Raw genomic sequence first — 19688 nt, forward strand, 5'->3', positions numbered from 1 at the left:
TTAAAAAAACTGACACTATTGTAGGAAAGCTTTTCAGATGCTTTGGTCTCATGATCGTCCACTGGTTAGATTTGTGTCCTTCATTTTAACATTGCAAAAACATAAAGACAGCCTCACGAACTTCTCGACAGTTAATTTTGAACTCAAACATTACATATGTTAATAATAATAATTTGTATTAATACTTTTGCAATTTTGACAATCTTAGCAATCCACATATTAGGCAGACCTCTTCACGTCCTGTTTTTAAGTATCTTTGGCATTCATTGGGCCATGTGTCTCCTATGTTTTTGCCTCTTCGTGTGTTGAGCTCTTTATGTGTCTTATGTTTGTCTTTACATGTGTGCTTTATGACTGTGGTGTTAATGTGGTTTATAAATAAACCGGATCGGATTGGATCATTTCTAAAGTGGAAGTTTTGAGCGTCGTTTATCTGCTCAAGACTGGCAGGAAGTGTTGTGACATGACATGTCACGAACTGATGCCTTTTCCCTGCGTGGATTCATGTTCTGGCAGCTTGAGGAGGGAGCGGTGGGGAGGGTGTGATTGTGTGTGGGGGGGGGGGGGGGGGGGTTGGTCTGTGACAGCATGACGACAGTTGGGAGAGAGAGAGAGAGAGAGATCCGTCCCCCACCCACCTCCACCCCCGGCAAGTGTTTTCGGGCTGGCAAACAAACTGCTCGGAGTAGAGGTCAGGAGCGCTCGGGCCATCGTGCTGCTGACAGCTCAGATTTATTTTTAATCTCGATGATGAGAAGTCACCACACAGATCATGTGGCTTGTTAGTGTTGTGTGGCGAGCCCCCTGGCCGCCATTACACCGTGATCTTATCCCCAAAAAAAAGTGACAAACTAATGACCTTGGTGAGGTAAAGCCCAGATAATTGGAAACAAGCTGAATGACAGCATTCGATTGTTATTCCACTGTTGTTTCGTGCGCCGTGAAATCTCTTTGCTTATGCATGTTGAAACGCCAGGTCATTTTCCTCCTCCATCTTACCCTTATTAACATGTTGACCTCACCGGGCACGTGCTCAGGTGAAAGCGTGTCAAGGACTTTATGTAGATTCCATTTACTGTCTATTCAGTTTTGACCAATTTCTTTATAATTGGACAGAAACATCATTATTGTTGCGTCATGGTGCAATCACTCCATGTCTAAAGTGAAAGCGGTCACACTGGAACATTTTGCTGACACTTCCCTCCTCTCTTCTCCATGTCTTTGTCTCTCTCCCTGTCTCTGTTCTGATAGGTGCCAATTATACAGCCTCTGTGTTGAAGCCTCCCTGCCCGCCATTGACCCTGTTATCCAGGTTTAATGTCAACTCTCTGGCTCCAAAGTGGAAGGAATTACCCCACTCTTAGTGTCCAACGAGGAAAAAAAGACGAGCAACACAGCAAAATGCAGAGCTTGACTTGTGTGCTCTTTCAAGTCTCCTTGACTACTCTTTCTTTTTGGTGAAATACAGGGTCAGAACTGTGTGGATAAAACCCTGAGGGTTTTGACATTTCAGCTTTTCTGCCCTTGTTGTTCTTGTTTTTTTTTTTTTTCTGCTCCTCTTCTGGCATCGGTGTTTTTTTGGAGGCAACCCAGATGATGGGACCGTGTCGCTCAGGCACATGCAGAGCCCTGGCTCTCCTGGCGCTCCTGTTCACCTTGCGGGAAAGAGGCTGCTGGGGGTTGAATCCCAGCTCCGGGGATCTGGAGAAGTCCCCACACTCAGATCCAGACTCCTGGGAGGTCCTGCACAGGCACAAACGCAGCTGGGTGTGGAACCAGTTCTTCGTATTGGAGGAGTTCACAGGGAATGAACCGCTCTATGTTGGCAAGGTAAGAGATGGGTCTGCTTTTAATGGGTCAGCACTAGCATGGTTTTTAAAATGTGCACAGGGGAGTATGTTTGCAGAAACAACACTTTTTTTTTGGCAGAACCTATCTTTAACCCTCGTGATAAACTGATCCCAACATCCCTGTACAATACACATATCAATAACCTCCCGACGTAATGACCCGCGAAATCTGGGACAACCAAGTTTACAGAGTATACATCCCTCCCAGTGCCCTATATAATGTTAAACAAATACAAAGACAGAAATCAGACAATGTTGGGAAAGAGCTCTGTGTTTAATTCCTGCCAGACTGAAGCATGGCCTCGTGCAGATGGCTGCAGTTTTAGTTTAGAAGGCATTCTTAGGTCATGACAAGGTAATTTGCATTCTAATCAGTATACACACCAAAAAAAAAAAAGGTATACTTGTCTTTGTACAGTGGGTGTTCTGCCAAGTTGCAAGCAGAAAGAGCAGAGTAATGCATGTGTTGGCAGGTATGTAAGTGCACAACCTGCCCAGTGACATTTAAAGTAAGGCACAAATGGCAGAGTTAGTGCGCACGGACGCTGACAGAGTGACTAATTATGCATTAATGAGATATGGTAACACTGCTGTTCTGGGTATGGATCACATTCCCTCAGGTGAAGAAGCAAACTATGTAGATTTAAGGATTGCAGTGAAGCCAGAAACAACACAATTTTATTATTATAATTTTTTTTTAATAACAGAAGACTGCTGTGGAAACACAAACATGTGAACTGAAACACATTTACATTATATTTGCTTGCAGTTACAGTAAATTAAAGTGTGTTTTCATGTTGAAAACAAATGTGTCGATAAAAAAAGGCAGTTTATGCAAAAAAGCACACTTGGGAGTATGATTTGACTATTAAAGGAAAGATAATCAATACAGCGCATCCTACACACAATTCAGAACTTTACAGAACTGCATTAAAGCTCCTGATACTTAATTACTTTATATATGGTGAGCTATTTTAATGTGCAGTAATGCTACATTATTTCTATAAGCTAATCATTGTTTTTTGTAACATTAAAACTAGTCAGACTCCATTCAAATGATGTTTTAAATTGTATTACTGGATTATAAATACCTGTATTTCAGTGCGTTGCCTAGATTATAGTGTTGTAGAATCAAGCTATTGTGAACTACTTTATCTACATCTGAGTGGTTTCTGTAATTGTCAGTCAAAGTAGTGCAATTCTAACAAAGTAAAAATTTTGTAGCTGAAATTTTATTTTAGAAAATTATAGCTATGTAGTTTATAAGCAAAAAGTACAACGCTTGCCCGTGAAATGTATTTGAAAAGAAGTAGAATAATGCACTTAAAGTGTATGTATGTACAATTGACAACTGATAATAACTGGTACGGTGAAAAGGGAATCATTTCCCTTTGAAATGCAGTATAAATAGCTCAAATGTGGTTAGTCACATCCCACTGCTAGATGTAAAAAGTGACTAAATTCAACTGTATGTAGTCTAAATATAAAAAAAAGTAATTTTTATTACTGAAAATAACTAGTATCTACCGATGCCGTTTGAATAACGGCGCTTTACTCCTCTCTGAAACGTGGTGTAGTTGACATAAACGGTAGCACAAAACTGAAATACTGTGGATATAATGTAGAAAATAGCAACTCTTAAATTTGCATAAATACAAAGGTTAAAGTTGCTCATTGAAAAAGAACATCAGAGGGTTTTGATGTGCTCGAAAACTGCTTTTCAGCACCACATTCTGAATGGACAGCTCCTGCTTGAAAACAGTCTCCAGCGAGTGCAGTGCGGGGCCAGATGGGTCGTGGATTGGTCTCTAGATCCCTGTTATCTTGGAGAATTTTCTGCTCTCATTATTAAATTAGTTTTCATCTTTCCGCTCATCTGCGGGATAATCATTCTCATCTGCATGTATTTGCCGGGTCTGCTCTCCACAAGCCCATTTCCTCACCGTCTCTGAACTGGATTACCGTCTCCAGCTGGAATTAGGATACATTTGACTGTCCCATTGTTCTCCTCTCTCTTTTTTCTTTTTGCCAGAGGGATGCTGCAGGAAAGCATCTAAATCAGAATGAGCGTGTTTGTGACAGCGCTGGAGTTCAGCAAAAGGTCACTTCTCGTCCGAGCGTCTGTCGGACATCCCCCTTTTATCCGAGTAGCAATGGGAGCGCGAGGCGTTGCTTGTTAACATCTGCGCTGATTGAAATGATTTGTCCTCTGTTGCCTGTTGAAAGTTGAAGAAAAGAGGACAGAGCGGGAGAATTCAGAGTGCTTTCCTTTCTTTTTCACGTGCTCGTGTCTGATTGTTTTTTCTGTTAGTGAATCCCACAGGATGCGCACAGACTGATTACTTATTCATAGAGGTGTAGAGATCTACTTATCCGTGTGGAATATACACAAACTCATTTGCTGGCCCCTTTTCAGTTTAGCATTATTGGGTCCACAGTGCTGCAACCACTCTACCTTTCACTTGAAAGTGTACACAATGGGCATGCACTTTGTTGATCGTAGGCATCATGTGGTCGGATCAAGTGGCAACCAGTAGAGAATCTAAACTCTTGAAGCCTTGAGATTTGGCCTGTTATCTGTAACCAGGCTCCTATTGTACCTGCTGTCAATCACGCTTATATGTGCTTTATATTCTCTATTCATTTGCCTTAAAGTTGGCATCATGTTTTATTGAAGAAGACCTGAAACAAAGTCTAATGACGTTAAATCCAGTGAAAATTAGGCCAATTTTCATTCATACAGACCCATTTTTTTAACCCGTGGAGTCGACCCCTAGTTGCGATTCCATACATCCTTACTTTCATGTTGTCTTCAACCAGGAAAACAGGAAATATGACCACTAGTGGTCTCAGGGAGACAGAACAAGAGCAAAGAAGAAGAAGAGCAATTTGGGAATATACATCTAATACTCAAATTCATTCAGTTCAGTCAAACTTAAGTCAGTAAATTACATGAAGACTGTTTCTTAGGACTTTGCACTTTTCAGTAACTACTACACTGTCATGTAAGCATGAGAACTCAACTTTCTAACATTCATGTATTGCAAATTATGATTTTTTGACTCGAAAAACGATAAACTCTTCTGTCAGCGTGGATTGGCAACGTCTGAACATCTGACCCCAACGTCCAAGCTCAGTCTACCCTTTGAGAAGTACGAACAATCTGATTCATTTACTCCCCACGGACAGAGGAGGCCGTCTGTGAGCCTGAGGAGCTGTCACGTTATTTGTTCCCTTAGATCAGAGTTGTCAGATAGTGTGTGTTTGCTTTGGTGTGACGGGACACGGCGCTGCTGTTTAAAGTCTGGCTGGCACACGCTGACCCCGACCACTCAGTGTGAGCGACATGGAAGGTCCTGCCGTGTCAACAAAATGACCTTACTCGAAAATTAATTCTTTATATACTAAAAAAAAAAAAAATGTGTAAAATGATAAGAAAAATCTTGTTTTTGAGCAGGTTATAAGGGGAAAACACAGCAACGGGACGAGTCATTTGAGAAACAATAGGAGTCTGTATCTAACTGGGAAGCCCATGGCAAAGTGGGAGGGCTTGTAACCAGAGGGTTGGAGGGTCGCCAGTTTAAATCTCGGTATAGGTCAAGGGCTAGGATGCCCCTGAGCAAGGTACCCAACCCCCCATTGCTCCCGAGGCGCAGATAAATGCTGCCCACTGTGCCTGTGCCCAGTTTGTGTGGATGTGTAATAAGGATGGGTTAAACGCAGAGGTCACGTTCACTATTGCTAATTGATATAAAATAAAATAAATTCGATTTTTGGTTCTCCATTCAAACAAAAGCACAGTCACTGCAGAATTTGGTCACTTGTTTGGCTGGAAGCAAAGGGAAATATGATCAAGTCAGTGGGGAAAAAAGGGAAGTCATCACTTTGGCCTGGCTGCTCCCTTTCGACTCTGCAGTCTGCTTGGCTTTAATGCATTCTGTCAGATTCAGAATTTCACAACCAAATGTCTCATTATGCCTTGGCACTGTGCCTCGGGTAAGTGTACTGGCCTGGTATCAGCTGCAGTCACATCAAGCCAATGGAAACATACACTGAAGAACCAAGCGCTGCACATGGTTGGCTGCGATTTGCCGACGTGCATCTTTAAATACGTGCCGCCGGAGCACACTTAGTGGTAAACATGACGTGATTGAACGATTTGTGAAGGGTTTTCACGTGACTTGTTAGCTGGAAACGTTCAGAACACGGTGTGGAAAGTGAAGTCAATGTGTGCCTGTAGTCTGTGTTGTTTTGAATGACTTTTAGGGGCTGAATCCAGTCCATTGAGGTCCCAATGTAGTACATTTATTTAATCGATAATGAAAAAAGCTACTGCACAGCCAAAAAAAAACATACAGGTGCTGGTCGGTTGCAGGCATAAAAGTGAAAAAAAAAAAAAAACACCACTAAAATGATTTTACTCTGTTTTTATTCATGTGTGAACAACACATTTCGCTCGCGGCTTCCTCAGGTTTCACTCGGCTCAGTTGGATAAATATTCACAGCTGATCTTCCAGAGTACAAATATAGGTTATGGGAGTTCAGTAAAGGAAGCAGCCTCTTGGAAGGCATCACGAGTCACCGCATGACGTCCGTATTCAAAACGACGGACCCGTTTAGAGTTAAAATCGGATTGGCAGCTCATTCTGTCCCATAGGCGCCTGGTGGCCGTGTGTAGGCGGACGTGCAGTGGACAAGTCAGTGTTCCCCCCCGCTTTCCAAACATGGTTTCTTCGTGTTACTGAAAACCCAGCATGGTGCTGGCCAAAATAACAACGCTCTCGTCTTCCAAACAGCAGTTAAAAAAACAGTGGGAGACAACACTGTGAGTCGCCGTATCAATCTGCAGCAGGATATTAGCATGCGTGCCATTTTACACCATTAAAGGTGGCAGATAAATGTTTAGATTTGTGCTTTTGTTAAGGCGCCGTCTCTCCTCGTTCTGCACTGAGGGATATTTTTTCCTCCTTTCAGTGTCTTTCTGCCATTAGGCCCTTCTTCTTCTTTTTTTAAACAGATCTGTTTATTTTCAAGTGACTGGAGAAATTCACAGCCTCTGAGGCACAAGTGCTGTTTCACATCGCGGGAGGTGCGAGCACGCTGACATGACCCTTATGCTGAATCTCACTTTGTTTATGGCGGTGCCGTCAAAATTGGCAATCTGGCTAACCACCCGAGTAACGGATGGACTGTGTTCACCTTATAATTCAGGCTGCATTCAGGCGTGATTAGCCCGGGCTCTTCTGCTGCACTAATTTATTCCAGTAAAAAAAAAACACAACCTTCTCAATGAGGAGCAAGGAAATGGAAAACATCTCTTGAGTGAAAAGTGAAACTGAGCCACAGATCACATCTTTTTTTTTTTTTCCTTCATCCAACAAGTGTCGTGTTCAATCATATTTGTTGCACCAACCATTGGACCATTGGTAATGTCTGACCCGGTGTTGAGTTTGACGGTAATTTAGTTTAATAACCAAACAAAAGGCAGCATGGTCAACAGGGATGCATAATTACAATTGGAGTGAACATAACCTGCTCGTGTGCAAGCTATTCCATTAAAATTCTATTAGATGTTTGCTGTCAAGTGGGTTAGAATCATAGAGCAGGGGGCGTTGCTGCAAAGGTCAGCCTCAATAGCATCTGCTTGCACTCGCCCGCCGGTGCCGCAAACACGTCAGCACGGCCGGGGAGTGGCGAGAGCAGCATGTTGAGCCGGGTGATTTGAGCTGACGCGGGGGGCATCATACGCACAGGAGCCTGGGGGTATCATGTGGAATCCTGGGGGTCTGTTGTGGGGCGGTGGGAAAGTCTTTATTTGAGCCAGGGAATCAAAGAGGATGGGAAGTAGAGGGAGTGAGCACCAGCACAGCAACACATATTTGTATTTGTCAGTGTTGGTGGAAAAATTCTTCAATGAAGTAAAGTGCAGTGGAATGTTTAATCCAGGAAGTTTGGTCACTGATTCAAGACCAAATACAAATAGATACCTGGATTTGTTTCCTCCAAAGAAACGGTAAATAGAAACTGTAGTGTCTGTCGGCTACTTTTCACATCCTGCTATTGCAAAAAAAATAACATAATGGAGAACACATCAGCGGTTTGGTGTTGGATACGGCTGTTGTGCCAAATTTGCAGGTGCAACTGAAAATCGTTTGTTTTGTTTGCAAATGGATTTTTGTGACAAGGCAACCTGAGTCAGAGCTGGTGGTGAGAAAATTGCTGTTTTTCCTCCTTTGTCAATAGGACTGAAGCTCCTTTCAGATAACCTGATTGATATGACTCATATCCGGTTTTTCATGAGATCTAATTATTATTATTTTTTGGAGGGTGGGGATGGGGGTGGGCTGTGTTGGACACAAATTCAGATTTGTGCCACTTCACTATGCGATATTTGTTCAGATATGTATCGCACACGTGCCCATGTATTGAATCAGATTTGAATTAACCTTTTAACACCGAGCGTATTTGCATGACTGTAATTATGTGACGGTTTTTCTGCTGCTGGAAAAATTCCAACGGCTTCTGAAAGCTGATAAGTCGCACACGCCAAATCCAACGTGTGGTTATTACGGTAATTTCACCCCCCGCTGTTGCAGGGAGCCAGCGAATCAGCGTCTTTGTTGCCAGAAAGGGAATAAGTGGGAAAAAAACACCTGTACATAGTTTCCATTTTCTGGCATGTTTTTGGACATTGGGACAAAAACTCCAAAAAATGTGATTTTAAATAATGTTTTATACTGTTCAAATCTCAAATTTGACATGCACAATCTCCGTTCTTCATTTTAAATCGTTAAAACAAATAACCATTCAAAATGGGCAAAAGCACTTACTCACAGGACAATTTATGATCCTTTTATGATTAAAATAAGCAAAATGAAAACATCAAGATGGACATTTTGAAGCTTAGGGGTTAAGTTAAAGGTGCATTATGTAATAAATCTAAAGCAACTGGCCATAAAATCCTCCTAATATGTCACAGAGATTCAGGAATAATGTTCATATAACAAACTGAACTCACCAACAACAACAGTACAGTCAAAATATTTGCATTAAAAAAATATATTTTGCAGACTGCAAATCATGTTTATGTTTTGAAGTCATCTTTTGGCGTGTGGCGCCACCTACCGCCGCCTACCAATCATTGCAGTCAATAGAGTCTCAGCTGCAGAGCAGCCACGGGTTGCCAGTTACGTCAGAAAACGAAACCTAAAAGACCTCTGTATTTTGAATTTGAATGTAGTAACCTTTTTTGGCCACATTCTTACATATGGCACCTTTAAGACATCTGATTGGCACTTGTATAAGACAAGTCAAAATATTTGCTCGTCCAAATTCAAAACTAATATTGTTGTAATTTCAATAACGGTGTGAACATGAAGACATGACCTGTCTGTTTTTATGGCATTGCTGTTTTATTAAACACTGAATTTAATCATTGATTATAGCATAAATCAATAATAAAACTAGTCTTCAGTCGTCGGCTTACATGTCACAAAGGTGCTCAACTGTGCACATGAAAAAACACGTGTCTAAAATTAGCCGAGCACGCTACACCCTCATAGTTATCCTCATAGTTATTTCCAATTACAACGGCTGATTAGACCTCCAGTCAGGTGGAAGCTGGGTGGCGCTGTGCGGGGAATTGTGCGCCGATGCCAAACTACAGAAACATGAAGGTGTAATTTGTCCCGCAGGGGAGTGGAGGGAGCTGTCAATCAATCACAGTTTGCAGACGCCCACAGAGTCCTGCGAGAGTGGGCCCGGAGCCCAGTTCTCTGCGAAACGTACTCTAAATTTTGATTAAACTAAAATACTGTTCTCCAAATACAAGCAAATTGAATGAACTGCGTGTCATATTTTGACATCTTGAAAAACGGGTCCTGCTCCCGCGCAGCGTTTTTACCTCTCATATGTTTGCACTTATTACAGAAGCTGTTTGTCTCTTTGCCAAACTGAAGTGATTATTTAGAGCCATTTCTCACTCTTCGGCGAGGTTCTTCAGATTTACGTCAGTGTGATGATGGCTGGGTAAAAAAAACCAAAAAAAAACCAGAGGTTTATCATTTTTGGCATTTGAGTTACAGTAAAAGATAAACCCTTTCGTGATATCGAGTAATACTCTTACTTAGTTAAATATTAAATATTAAGTGGTGGAGCAGAGAGAGCTGCGAGGAAGTTTGAAGTTGCGTATTTTCTGTTTCCTCTTTTATCCGCCCTGTTTGTTTGTTTTTGTCCGTACATTCTGGTTTTGCTGAAGTTTCTTGAAGTGCTGATGTGCCAAAGTTTTTCGGGCATCCCAACAGGTCTGATGCATGAATAATTCAACAGAGGTCCTCGGCCTGTGCCGCTGAGTATAGACCCCACTTTGAATGTAGCTACAAAAGTTAAGTTTTTAAACCTGTCTATTTTCCTCTCTACAAAGTGGATAACGGGGTGGACTGGAGGCTATTGTGTTGTGGTATGAAGCGTTCTCCTCCACTTCAGTGAAGCATGACGGGGCTCAACTGCACACGGGCAGTTCATGTATAACAAAGGAGTTGCTTAAACGTCTGCCGCTTGTTCCTCCTGGATGCTGTTGTGGTTTAGAATAGAGTTGGGGGGGAAAAGCTGTCCAGGTTCCTTTTGAAATGTAAAAATGTCTACTCGGTCGGAAAGTGGAAGACTGACATGATATGAGAGGCAAAAGGAGTGAGTTGCTGGTCAGGCGTCTGTATGCAGACGCTACCTATCGTCAAAATGTAATGAGCCGTTACAGAGCGGTGCTCATTTTTCACACGCTAATTACATTTCTCATGGCTATCTGAATAAACTGAAAGACGCTTGATCTCATTGTATCCCAAAAATTGGCGTTAATACCGGGTGATATTGCAGGAGACAAGAGCTTTGAGGCTTTACAAATGTTTCCTTAAGATTACCGAGATATTGAGTTTCCCCATTTAGGTCGTTTCTCCTTTACTGCGGGTGCCTTCGGAGAGTTGCTCATCATGTCGAGTGTGTTTTGAGATTGATTCATTATGTATTAGCCTCCACCTCTTGTGGGACCGTGGGGGGTTCAAAGTCTGTCAAAATGCCATTGAATTTGACTCTAACAAACAGTGAAGCTGCTCTGTAATCTGATTATCCCCCACTTTCAGCAGTAGTCTAATTTCGGAAAACACCCATTGGAGCGAGAAAGCAGGTTTCCTTTTTCAAAGGTACAGGAGGAAGGAATAATCTGGTTAACAGCTGCGATTGTGAAGGTGAAACCTGATTACTTAACCATGTATAGTAAAAACCCTCTCCCAGTTTCTTGGCATTGTTACGAGTAATATAATTTCAGAAAGTACCAATGAAAGAACACATTATGCCAATGGCTCAAAGGATGCATCCGTTATAATCAAGTGATACCTGCAATGACTGGAGTTGCTCAGCTAATTTGATGAAAATGGGGTTTAATCTATTATTACCTCTGCAAAGAGATTATGTTTTTGCTTTCATCTGTCTGTGTTTGTGCACCATCGCTCAAAAAGTTAAGGACAGATTTTGATTTAATTAAATGGGGGGGTGGAGGTTATGGCCAGGTTCTCTGGATAAAGAAAACTATTTGCACTTTAGTGGAAAACCAAATTAGTGCAATCACAAAACAAACTTTTTATACCACCTGAGAATATTATTGAGCTTTTGAAGTGACGACAATACTGGATTTCTTTTTGGGTGAAGTGGCCTTTTAAAAAGTTATTTTTATACCCATATTTGAGTAGGGCTTTTTCTCTGAGAAGTCAAACATGAATCAAACATAACATTCAATCACTAAAACAGTTTTTTCTGTTCAAGTGCATAACTATAATATGCAATATATTTAATATACTGACATTTCACTGTATCTATTTTGATGCAATAAACTATAGCTGCTAGGTTAATTAACACTGTGCCATGTTTCTCTGCAGTTCTTTCACTCATAAAGTGTTGGTACTACAGTATGTTATGGCGTTAATTCTCAGCGCGCCAGAGTTTTCTTGTCCAAATGTCATGGCTATCAATCCGACAGCTGTTGTTATTTCACTGAAAACTGAAAATGTCAACTGCATGGTGATGCTAGTAAAGTCAAAGTATCTCTAAAATCCTCCCGTGAATGTCTGCGGTTAAAATGAAACTGTTGTTGAGACATGACGAACACAGCATTGTATCAAGAGGCTTTAATCACGGATATGATCAAAAATAACCAGTGCTAATGGAATATAATAACATAGAGTATACACAACTGTTCAAGAAATAGAGTTAAATAACCTGTCGTTCACGTGGAACATGATGACGATGACTCACATATGCAGTGATTACAGGTCGTAACTATTTTAGGAGTTCACATTGTCATCTACTGCACGTCAAGTTAAAGAATTAATGGATTCATTGGATTCATTCAATATTTGACAGGGTAATGAACGTCGAACCGCAAGATGCAAACATGCCAGACGACAGCAGGAATTCAAATTTACACATGAATAAAATGTAAAAAGAAAAGTTTTGCATTAAAAACCATGGGGGTATGTATTTGGCGTTAAAATTAAGCAATAAGTCCATTATTACTTTGTTTCATAATGTAAAATCAAGACTTCTCCATCAGACCAAGACTCTATGCCTTGTCACTTTACTGTCAAATGTCTTGTTTAACCCTTAGAACACAGAACATTTAGGCTGCTATTTTTATGTTAAAACGTACTTTTACTTTTTTGTAGCACAACCTATAGGCAAGCTGACTACATAAACACATTTTTGTTTTTATGAACAAAAACACAATTACCAATGCTTCCACTCCTCCCACTTCAATTAATCAGTTCGTATTATTTCGGTCTATATTTTGTTAATAATTTGGCATCATCATTTGGGTCCTTAGGTCTTAGAACAGAGACTTGTGATCCAAATACGACTCAACAATCAAAAATGTCAGCTTCTATGAAAACAAAACCCGCCGCTGCAGCAGCAGTAACATGCACACACAGGTCTTTGTGGGACCGTTCTGACTTTGGTACATTTTTAGCAAAGAGGAAACAAAAACCCCACTTATCTGACTTTTGCACCCTAACCTGATTATGCTCGCTCGGTAATCTCCTTTCATGTGTGTCCATGTAAACATGTCCAATTTGCACTAATGCTAAAGTAACCTGAGGGCTTGTATCCTTCCCCTTTTTGCTCCACATACACACAGTTTTGCGCAGTTTTTGTTCTTAGGACACTACATTGACAAAGCATTATCTCTACCCCTAACCTAAACACAATTTCAATCTTAGACCGAACCTGTTCTGCTTAATTAGGACAAGGTTTTGGTCTCTATGAGGTCAGTGTTTGTACCAGAAAAAATCCTAAAGAGGTAATAAATACACATATACACATACACACTATACATTCTAATCCAACCCAACCCCCACTCTCTCCTTTAGACATTTCCCATCCAGTGGATGAAGGGACCCTAATATGCTAAAAAGCAGGGATGCATTGGCCACCTCTCACTGTAATTAAATTCAGTCATAATGAATCATGGCCCCTTAATCCTAAAACCAGCCATATTTCCACAGGGACGAGAAATGACCTACATATACTGGTGAAGCTCACACTATAGTCTCTCCACTACAGCTTTCTGTCATGGCACCTTCTCGGGTGGGGGCTATGACAAACATACACAAATCTCATTCTGAGCTCATGTAAATGATTTTCCTTATTTCTATATCAGTGCTGTTCATATATCACATGGTCTGTAGTGATGAAAGTTAGGTAGCACGTTCAAAAACCTTCAGACCAGCTCGCACGATGCGTGTCTTAATCACGTGTTGTTTATTTGTGATTTTTTTTTTCATTTTTTATTTGCTAATGGCTAATTTTGTGTGTGTGTGTGTGTGTGTGTGTGTGTGTGTGACTCGAATAACAATATGAATCCATGCATAGTAACACGACACAATTAGGGTATTGTATGAGCCAGTCATTGCGCTAATGTTGGTGATTCACAGTGGTGCCTCTGTGGCTTTGGCTCCTGGAGGTGTATTTCATCATCTGCCGGGCCGCGTTGGTCGCAGCCCAAGATACTGTCACCGTTGCATTGTGTAAAAAACAAAAAAAAACACTTGGCAGCAGGGGAACACAGAGATAATGTGTACTTTTTTTTCCTGTTTTGATTGGCCACAGACATAGAAGAAATAGTGCACTGGGTTGCAAATGCAGGCGAGGCTGTTAATTACGATTTCTATCTTTGTTTCACGTGTTTGAATTATTGTGTTGAATTCATTACAGACTATTTTTATTCTATCCCCCTACTTAATTGAACATAGTCACTAATTGCATTAGCGCAGGGGTCACCAACGTGGTGCCCGCGGGCACCTGGTAGCCCGCGGGCAGCCAATACGGTGCCCGCGGGCTCACTTCACTTCACCTCACTTGCATGTATCCATATGATCGCTCAGTAAAATATCTTTGATATTGTTTATAAAAACTGGTAATCGTTAGGAGTAAGCACTGGAATGAATGTGTATGCAGTTGAATGCATAATATTAATCATTTAAATGGTAAACAAACAAAAAAATATTATATGGTAGCCCTCCATATTATTTTTTACCCTTAAGGTAGCTCTCTGTCTCAAAAAGGTTGGTGACCCCTGCATTAGCGGATGTAAATTCGAGCTTTTATTCCTGCCTAATAATGATCCTTAATCATCTATCAATCAGGTTAAATTGTGTTTCCTTTCTTTTACTTACAAAAAATAAATAAATAAATAATAGTAATTATAATATTACACTCTCTTGGCAACTGCATGTCTTTCTATTGAACACAAGACTATGGGTGAATTCCAATTCCTTGCATAACCCTCAATCTCAAAAATGCACGTTCTCGCTAGTGCAAGTGCTGTCCCGATTCACAGAAAAATTAAGTTGAGGGGCAAGTTTAAGGGCTGTATCGCCCTCAATATTGAGATTTTTTCCGAGACCACCCTTGGGAGCAAGGGCTACCCAGAATGCATTGCGTGTTTTGCCATTTGTTTTGCCAACAAAGATGGCACCGAAAGCAGCGAAACAAGTACGCTACAAATTAAGTATTTTCTTTGTTAATAGAGAAATAAAAATTATGAAGACAATGTATTATCTTAGTTTAGGCCCATATTATGGATCACTTACGTTTGTTTACTTTTCAATAAGCTGTGGTGTGTGGTAACTGTCAGCTGAATATGTCAGTGGTTGTGGTATTTGTATGAGTATCATCTTATAACTAACTGACAACCTAATAACTTGACTGACAAACGGATCGTAATAAATAATCGTGACTTAAATGTGTTCTTCTTCTTCTTCTCTTTTGGCGTTGACAGACTGGATGCAGCTTTCGCGTTATTCTGCCCCCCACAGTCTGAAGACGTATCTGCATTTAAGGGGTGTCCCATTTCTAAGTGACAAAATAACCCTCAACACTTGGTTTTGAGGACCAGTTAAGATTAAGGGTTGAGTTTGAGGGTTAAGATTGAGGGTTAAGATAGGAATTGGAATTGGCCCTAAGACTCAATTTAAGCCTGGCATCCTCACATACAGTATGTTTGTGTACCCCCGAATACAAACATGACAGATAATCAGTGGCTCGTTGAGATCGTGTGAATAAGCATTATTTTTTTTTGCTATCCATTCTGCACCATCATCATAGGAATCTTAATGCAAGGTTGTTAGTTGGAACTGGTGAGCTGCCAACAAACAGCTCTTTGTCCCAAGAGGAAGCAGTAAATCCCAGGTTTTTACTAGAGTCGACTTGAGAGCTATACCCTTACTTCTTGTTGCTTCCTCGCAGGCTTAGGCAAACAGGGCCTCAGGTAAATGAAGTTTAAATCAATATTCAGGTTAAAAGTATTGTGGTGAGAACAAAAAAAAAGAGCCAGTTCTTTGGCACAGCGGCTGTGCTTGGGTTCCTGCAGTGTGATATATCAGCAAAAATTACTTGTATTGTAATGTGAAAAGTGTGGTTGTTTTTTTCCCCCAACGGTTCACCTTGCAGTCTCTGCAACTTAAGTGCTGTCAGTGCGATGCCTCTGAATGTGAGTTGTAAAATCTCATGCTGTAATGTGTGTGTCTGGACATTCTGGTTTTATACGCATGTCTTTATCACTTCCAGTGACCTCATGTTCACCTTGTCAGAACTTGTTGACAGGCTAACATTTTGCGCACTAACACTCAGAGCACAAAGAAAAACAAAGAAAGAAAGAAAGACAGCTGGATATATTAAAGGTCCCATATTATGCAAAATCTTTTTATAATTTTAATACTTATATTTGGGAATCTGGAGGCCCTACCAGTCCCCAAAGTGTGAAAAAAGACGACTCACTCATGTTTTTGTGGTCCTCCTCAGTCTAAGTACAGGAGATAAAACTTGCGGTGTTGACTTCCGCACTCATTAGGACGTCACGCGAGAGTGCTGGCGAGCACAACGGCATCCGAAAACTGGAAGTCCGCTGTGCAGCACAGAGTCCTACACAAACTTCCAGCCTCAGAGGATTCATCTGTCCAGTGGATACATGTTATTTATGACAGAAATGTGTCTGCAAGAGTCTGCATATGATCACTTTTCCAAATGCTAACTGCTGTTAGCTCCCAGTAGCCTCTTTGGCTGATGTCATTTCCTGCCTTAAGTTTCTTTATACTTTTTTGTACCAGGTTTTTTGAAGAGATACTACTTAACCGAGTTCTGAACAGGGCTGTTTTGGCAGGGTGATTGAACTGCTCTGGTGCGTCATCCTTATTATATTTTGACCAATGCATGTCACAGACATGTTCATTAGGACACCAGGGAACTATTTTAACTTGGAGAAATAAGGTATAAAATGGGATCTTTAATATTAGAAGTATAAATTTAGATGCTGACAATGACTCCCATGCTTGAAAGGGACATGAACGTGTCAGCCGAAACCATCCAATACTTCCTGAGTCATTTCATCCAAAAATTATGAGTTTTGACCTCATGACGCATCCGAAAGAAAATGTCATTAGGATGTATCCCTTTGGGAAATATAAATATCCGTGTAGTTTGTGCAAATCGGATTATTAGATATGCAGTGAAAAACATCATGTGCTGGTGGTGCGGGACAAGTCGTTATTGGATTGCCAACATTGTAAGGATTCAGCCTTCAGGCACTGTGAATATCTCTGCAGCATTTCATGGCCATTTTTTTTTCCTTTTTCAGTAGTGCATGAATTATTTAACAGAAGAAAAAAAAAAACGTAACGGTTAACGTGATTGTGGTGACGGAGGCAAACTCAGGCGATACCTGCAGTTATTAGGACGTATTCTTTGAGATTATGAAAATCTGCGAATGTAGTTTGATTCATTACAAAGATGGTGTGCTCGTGGTGCTAGACGAGCCATCATCGGATTGTCAGAGTTGTTATGATTCAACCTCCCGGCACCACGGGTGCCTCTATATCTCTGCATGGCAGTGCTTGAATCACCTTACTGAAAAAAAAAAAAAAAACTAAATTCATGACAATCCATTTAATAGTTGTTGAATTATCACCACGCTGGATAAAAGTGGTGGATCAAACGACCGATCGACAACACCATCCCTAGAGCCGCGGTGCCAGCCTGGCTTAGGGTATCTGTCAATAAACTGAATGACTATGGATCTCGAACAAATCCTGCTAGGAATGCTAGGTTGCAGGACTTTGTTCAAAGGTATTGTCTTCAAACTGAGTTTAATTGCGGAAAATAGAAATAACATCAGAATGCAAGATGTGATCAGTGTGATGTGATTTTTGTAGACTTTCAGAAAACTTCCATAACGTTGATGCTCCTGTGAACAGAACTTAGACTTCTCATGACCACTTTTGACAATGTTTTATCTTGTTAGGATGAGACTTAGTCAGCCCAAGGCTGATTAATGGAAAAACATAGCCACGATAACTGTATTGAAAAGAGCAAGTAGCTCACTCTCTTTCTATTTTACTGCATAGTCAGTTTCATGGACAACAGAGATCCATAGTTGCTAGTAAAAGTTTGGGTTTGGTGTTTGGACTATGATTTATTTTAATGTTAATTAGAAACCAAGGTCATATATTAATACTAATAATGATGATAAAAAAAAACTCTGATGGCCTTTTTTTACAACAAACTTTTGAGAAGAAAGTGCCCTTTCCATGTGCGCTGAGAAACAATTATGGCCTTCACATACCAGAAATTATGAAAATACTCAACAATCACATTTCTGGCTACTCTTATTCTCTCACTCGCTCATTCTGCTGTTTGCTCTGTCGTCTTTGTGTGCTCATGCATTATACTGGGCAGAGCTGTTCACTGGGACACGGTGGCCCTCTGTAAAGCGCTACATACAAAAGAAAGTCCGAGGCTACTGACAACAAACCAATATAGTTATTAGTATTAAACCTTTATATAGCATAACAAGGATAAAATCAGAGATTATGGATCGCTTGAGTGTACTCTCCACGACAGGCAGCAGCACAATGTACTATGTTTTGCAAAGCATTCCATTCACAGCAAACGTTCAGTTCTGTGACTTTCGAACCATAAGAACTTGCTTTTTGAATAATGAAAACCTGTAGATATGACCGACCAACACGGCTCTGTAAAAGACAAATGAACCTTTGTGCACCGTGATAGACAGAGTCAAGCATGGACACACTCTGTGATGGAGCATTACTAGAAAATAGCAGAATGGGGTTGAAGTCCTTTGGCTTTGTCTTTGAGTTTGAGAACATCCATCCCAAAAACAAATATTGCAAAGCGTTCGAAGCAATTTGCAATGTCGAGAGATCTGGAGTGGGTCCTGAGGTGAAGTTGGCCTTATAAGCAACATTGTTAATGTAAATAATGAAAAGTACTACATTAGATATCTGCCAATGAACCAAATGGACCTTTTAAGTTTAACGTCCTTGAAAATGTCCACAGATTGGTTGTAGGCTAAAGTATGAAGACTGTCAAATGAAGGTATAAGAGAAATAATTAGCCTTTTCAGTAAATCACACTCTATTTCATCCCTGTTGTGGATCTTGCCTTGAGACGGCTTTCATTCATTCCAATGGCTCCAGAGGAGTTCAAGGGATTTCTGTGACGAGAATCCTTTCTTGGAATCTGGCCCGTTCATTTTCTATGGAGGAAGTAAATTATGCTGAGGGGCTATAGGCTACGCAAAGACTATGGAGTGATTCAGCAATGGATTGGGCTATGATCTAAGGTTGTTATTGAATTTGGCTTCTGATATCCCCCAGAATGAAGAATGGAGTCAGGAGAGTGATTTGCTCCTTTTTTCTTGGTGGGGAAGTAAATATATTCACCACTGCAGGGATTGTGTGCACATTAAAAGTCTTCCTTCCCAAAGGCCCTCTCATGTTGGGATTTAATAAGGTATTTTAATGTTTGAAGTAGTACTGCTCCTTTTTTTCGAAAAAAATAATACCTTTGGATCGGAGCAGTGTAGTTGAGTTCTTCACATATAAAGAAGTTATCCCTGCATTTTATTTAGTGTTGGTGTTGGTGTATAAAGGACTGTTTTCCTTACAGTATGTCCATGCTACACAGACAATGGAAAACTGAGACAAGGTAAAGGTGATATCTTTACCAAGAACAGGAACTCACAACGTATAAGTGCAGCCGTTGAGGTGTTTTTGTTCTCCTCTGGATGTAGTAGTTCCTTCCTGAAATGAGGAAATAAATGAGTGAGGCCTCCCCCCTCTCTTGATCAGTCTAACAGGTTCAAAAGTTCAACAATTTTGCTCCCTGTTTTGGCTTGGCCAATCCTGGGAACATCTGCAGAGATGCAGATCCATGGACACAAAGTCGAACTGGATTTTTCCATTCGTCGCAGTGAATGGTGAAATTATAACAGCGCGC

At 40.8% G+C, this 19688-nt stretch overlaps 1 protein-coding gene across 1 annotated transcript in view; it reads left to right on the forward strand.

Moving 5' to 3' along the window:
• Nucleotides 1-1593: 1593 nt before the first annotated feature.
• The window catches only part of LOC310937551 (cadherin-7-like), a gene marked incomplete at both ends in the record, with an annotated part of 115072 nt that continues 96977 nt past the window's right edge, over nt 1594-19688 (forward strand). Inside the window, one exon of the mRNA XM_083901834.1 lies at nt 1594-1830. Within this exon, the coding sequence (XP_083757960.1) occupies nt 1594-1830 (237 nt within the window). The remainder of the gene's footprint in view (nt 1831-19688) is intronic.

Source organism: Microchirus variegatus, assembly GCF_963457635.1.
Source record: "Microchirus variegatus genome assembly, chromosome: 15".
Classification (NCBI taxonomy): domain Eukaryota; kingdom Metazoa; phylum Chordata; class Actinopteri; order Pleuronectiformes; family Soleidae; genus Microchirus; species Microchirus variegatus.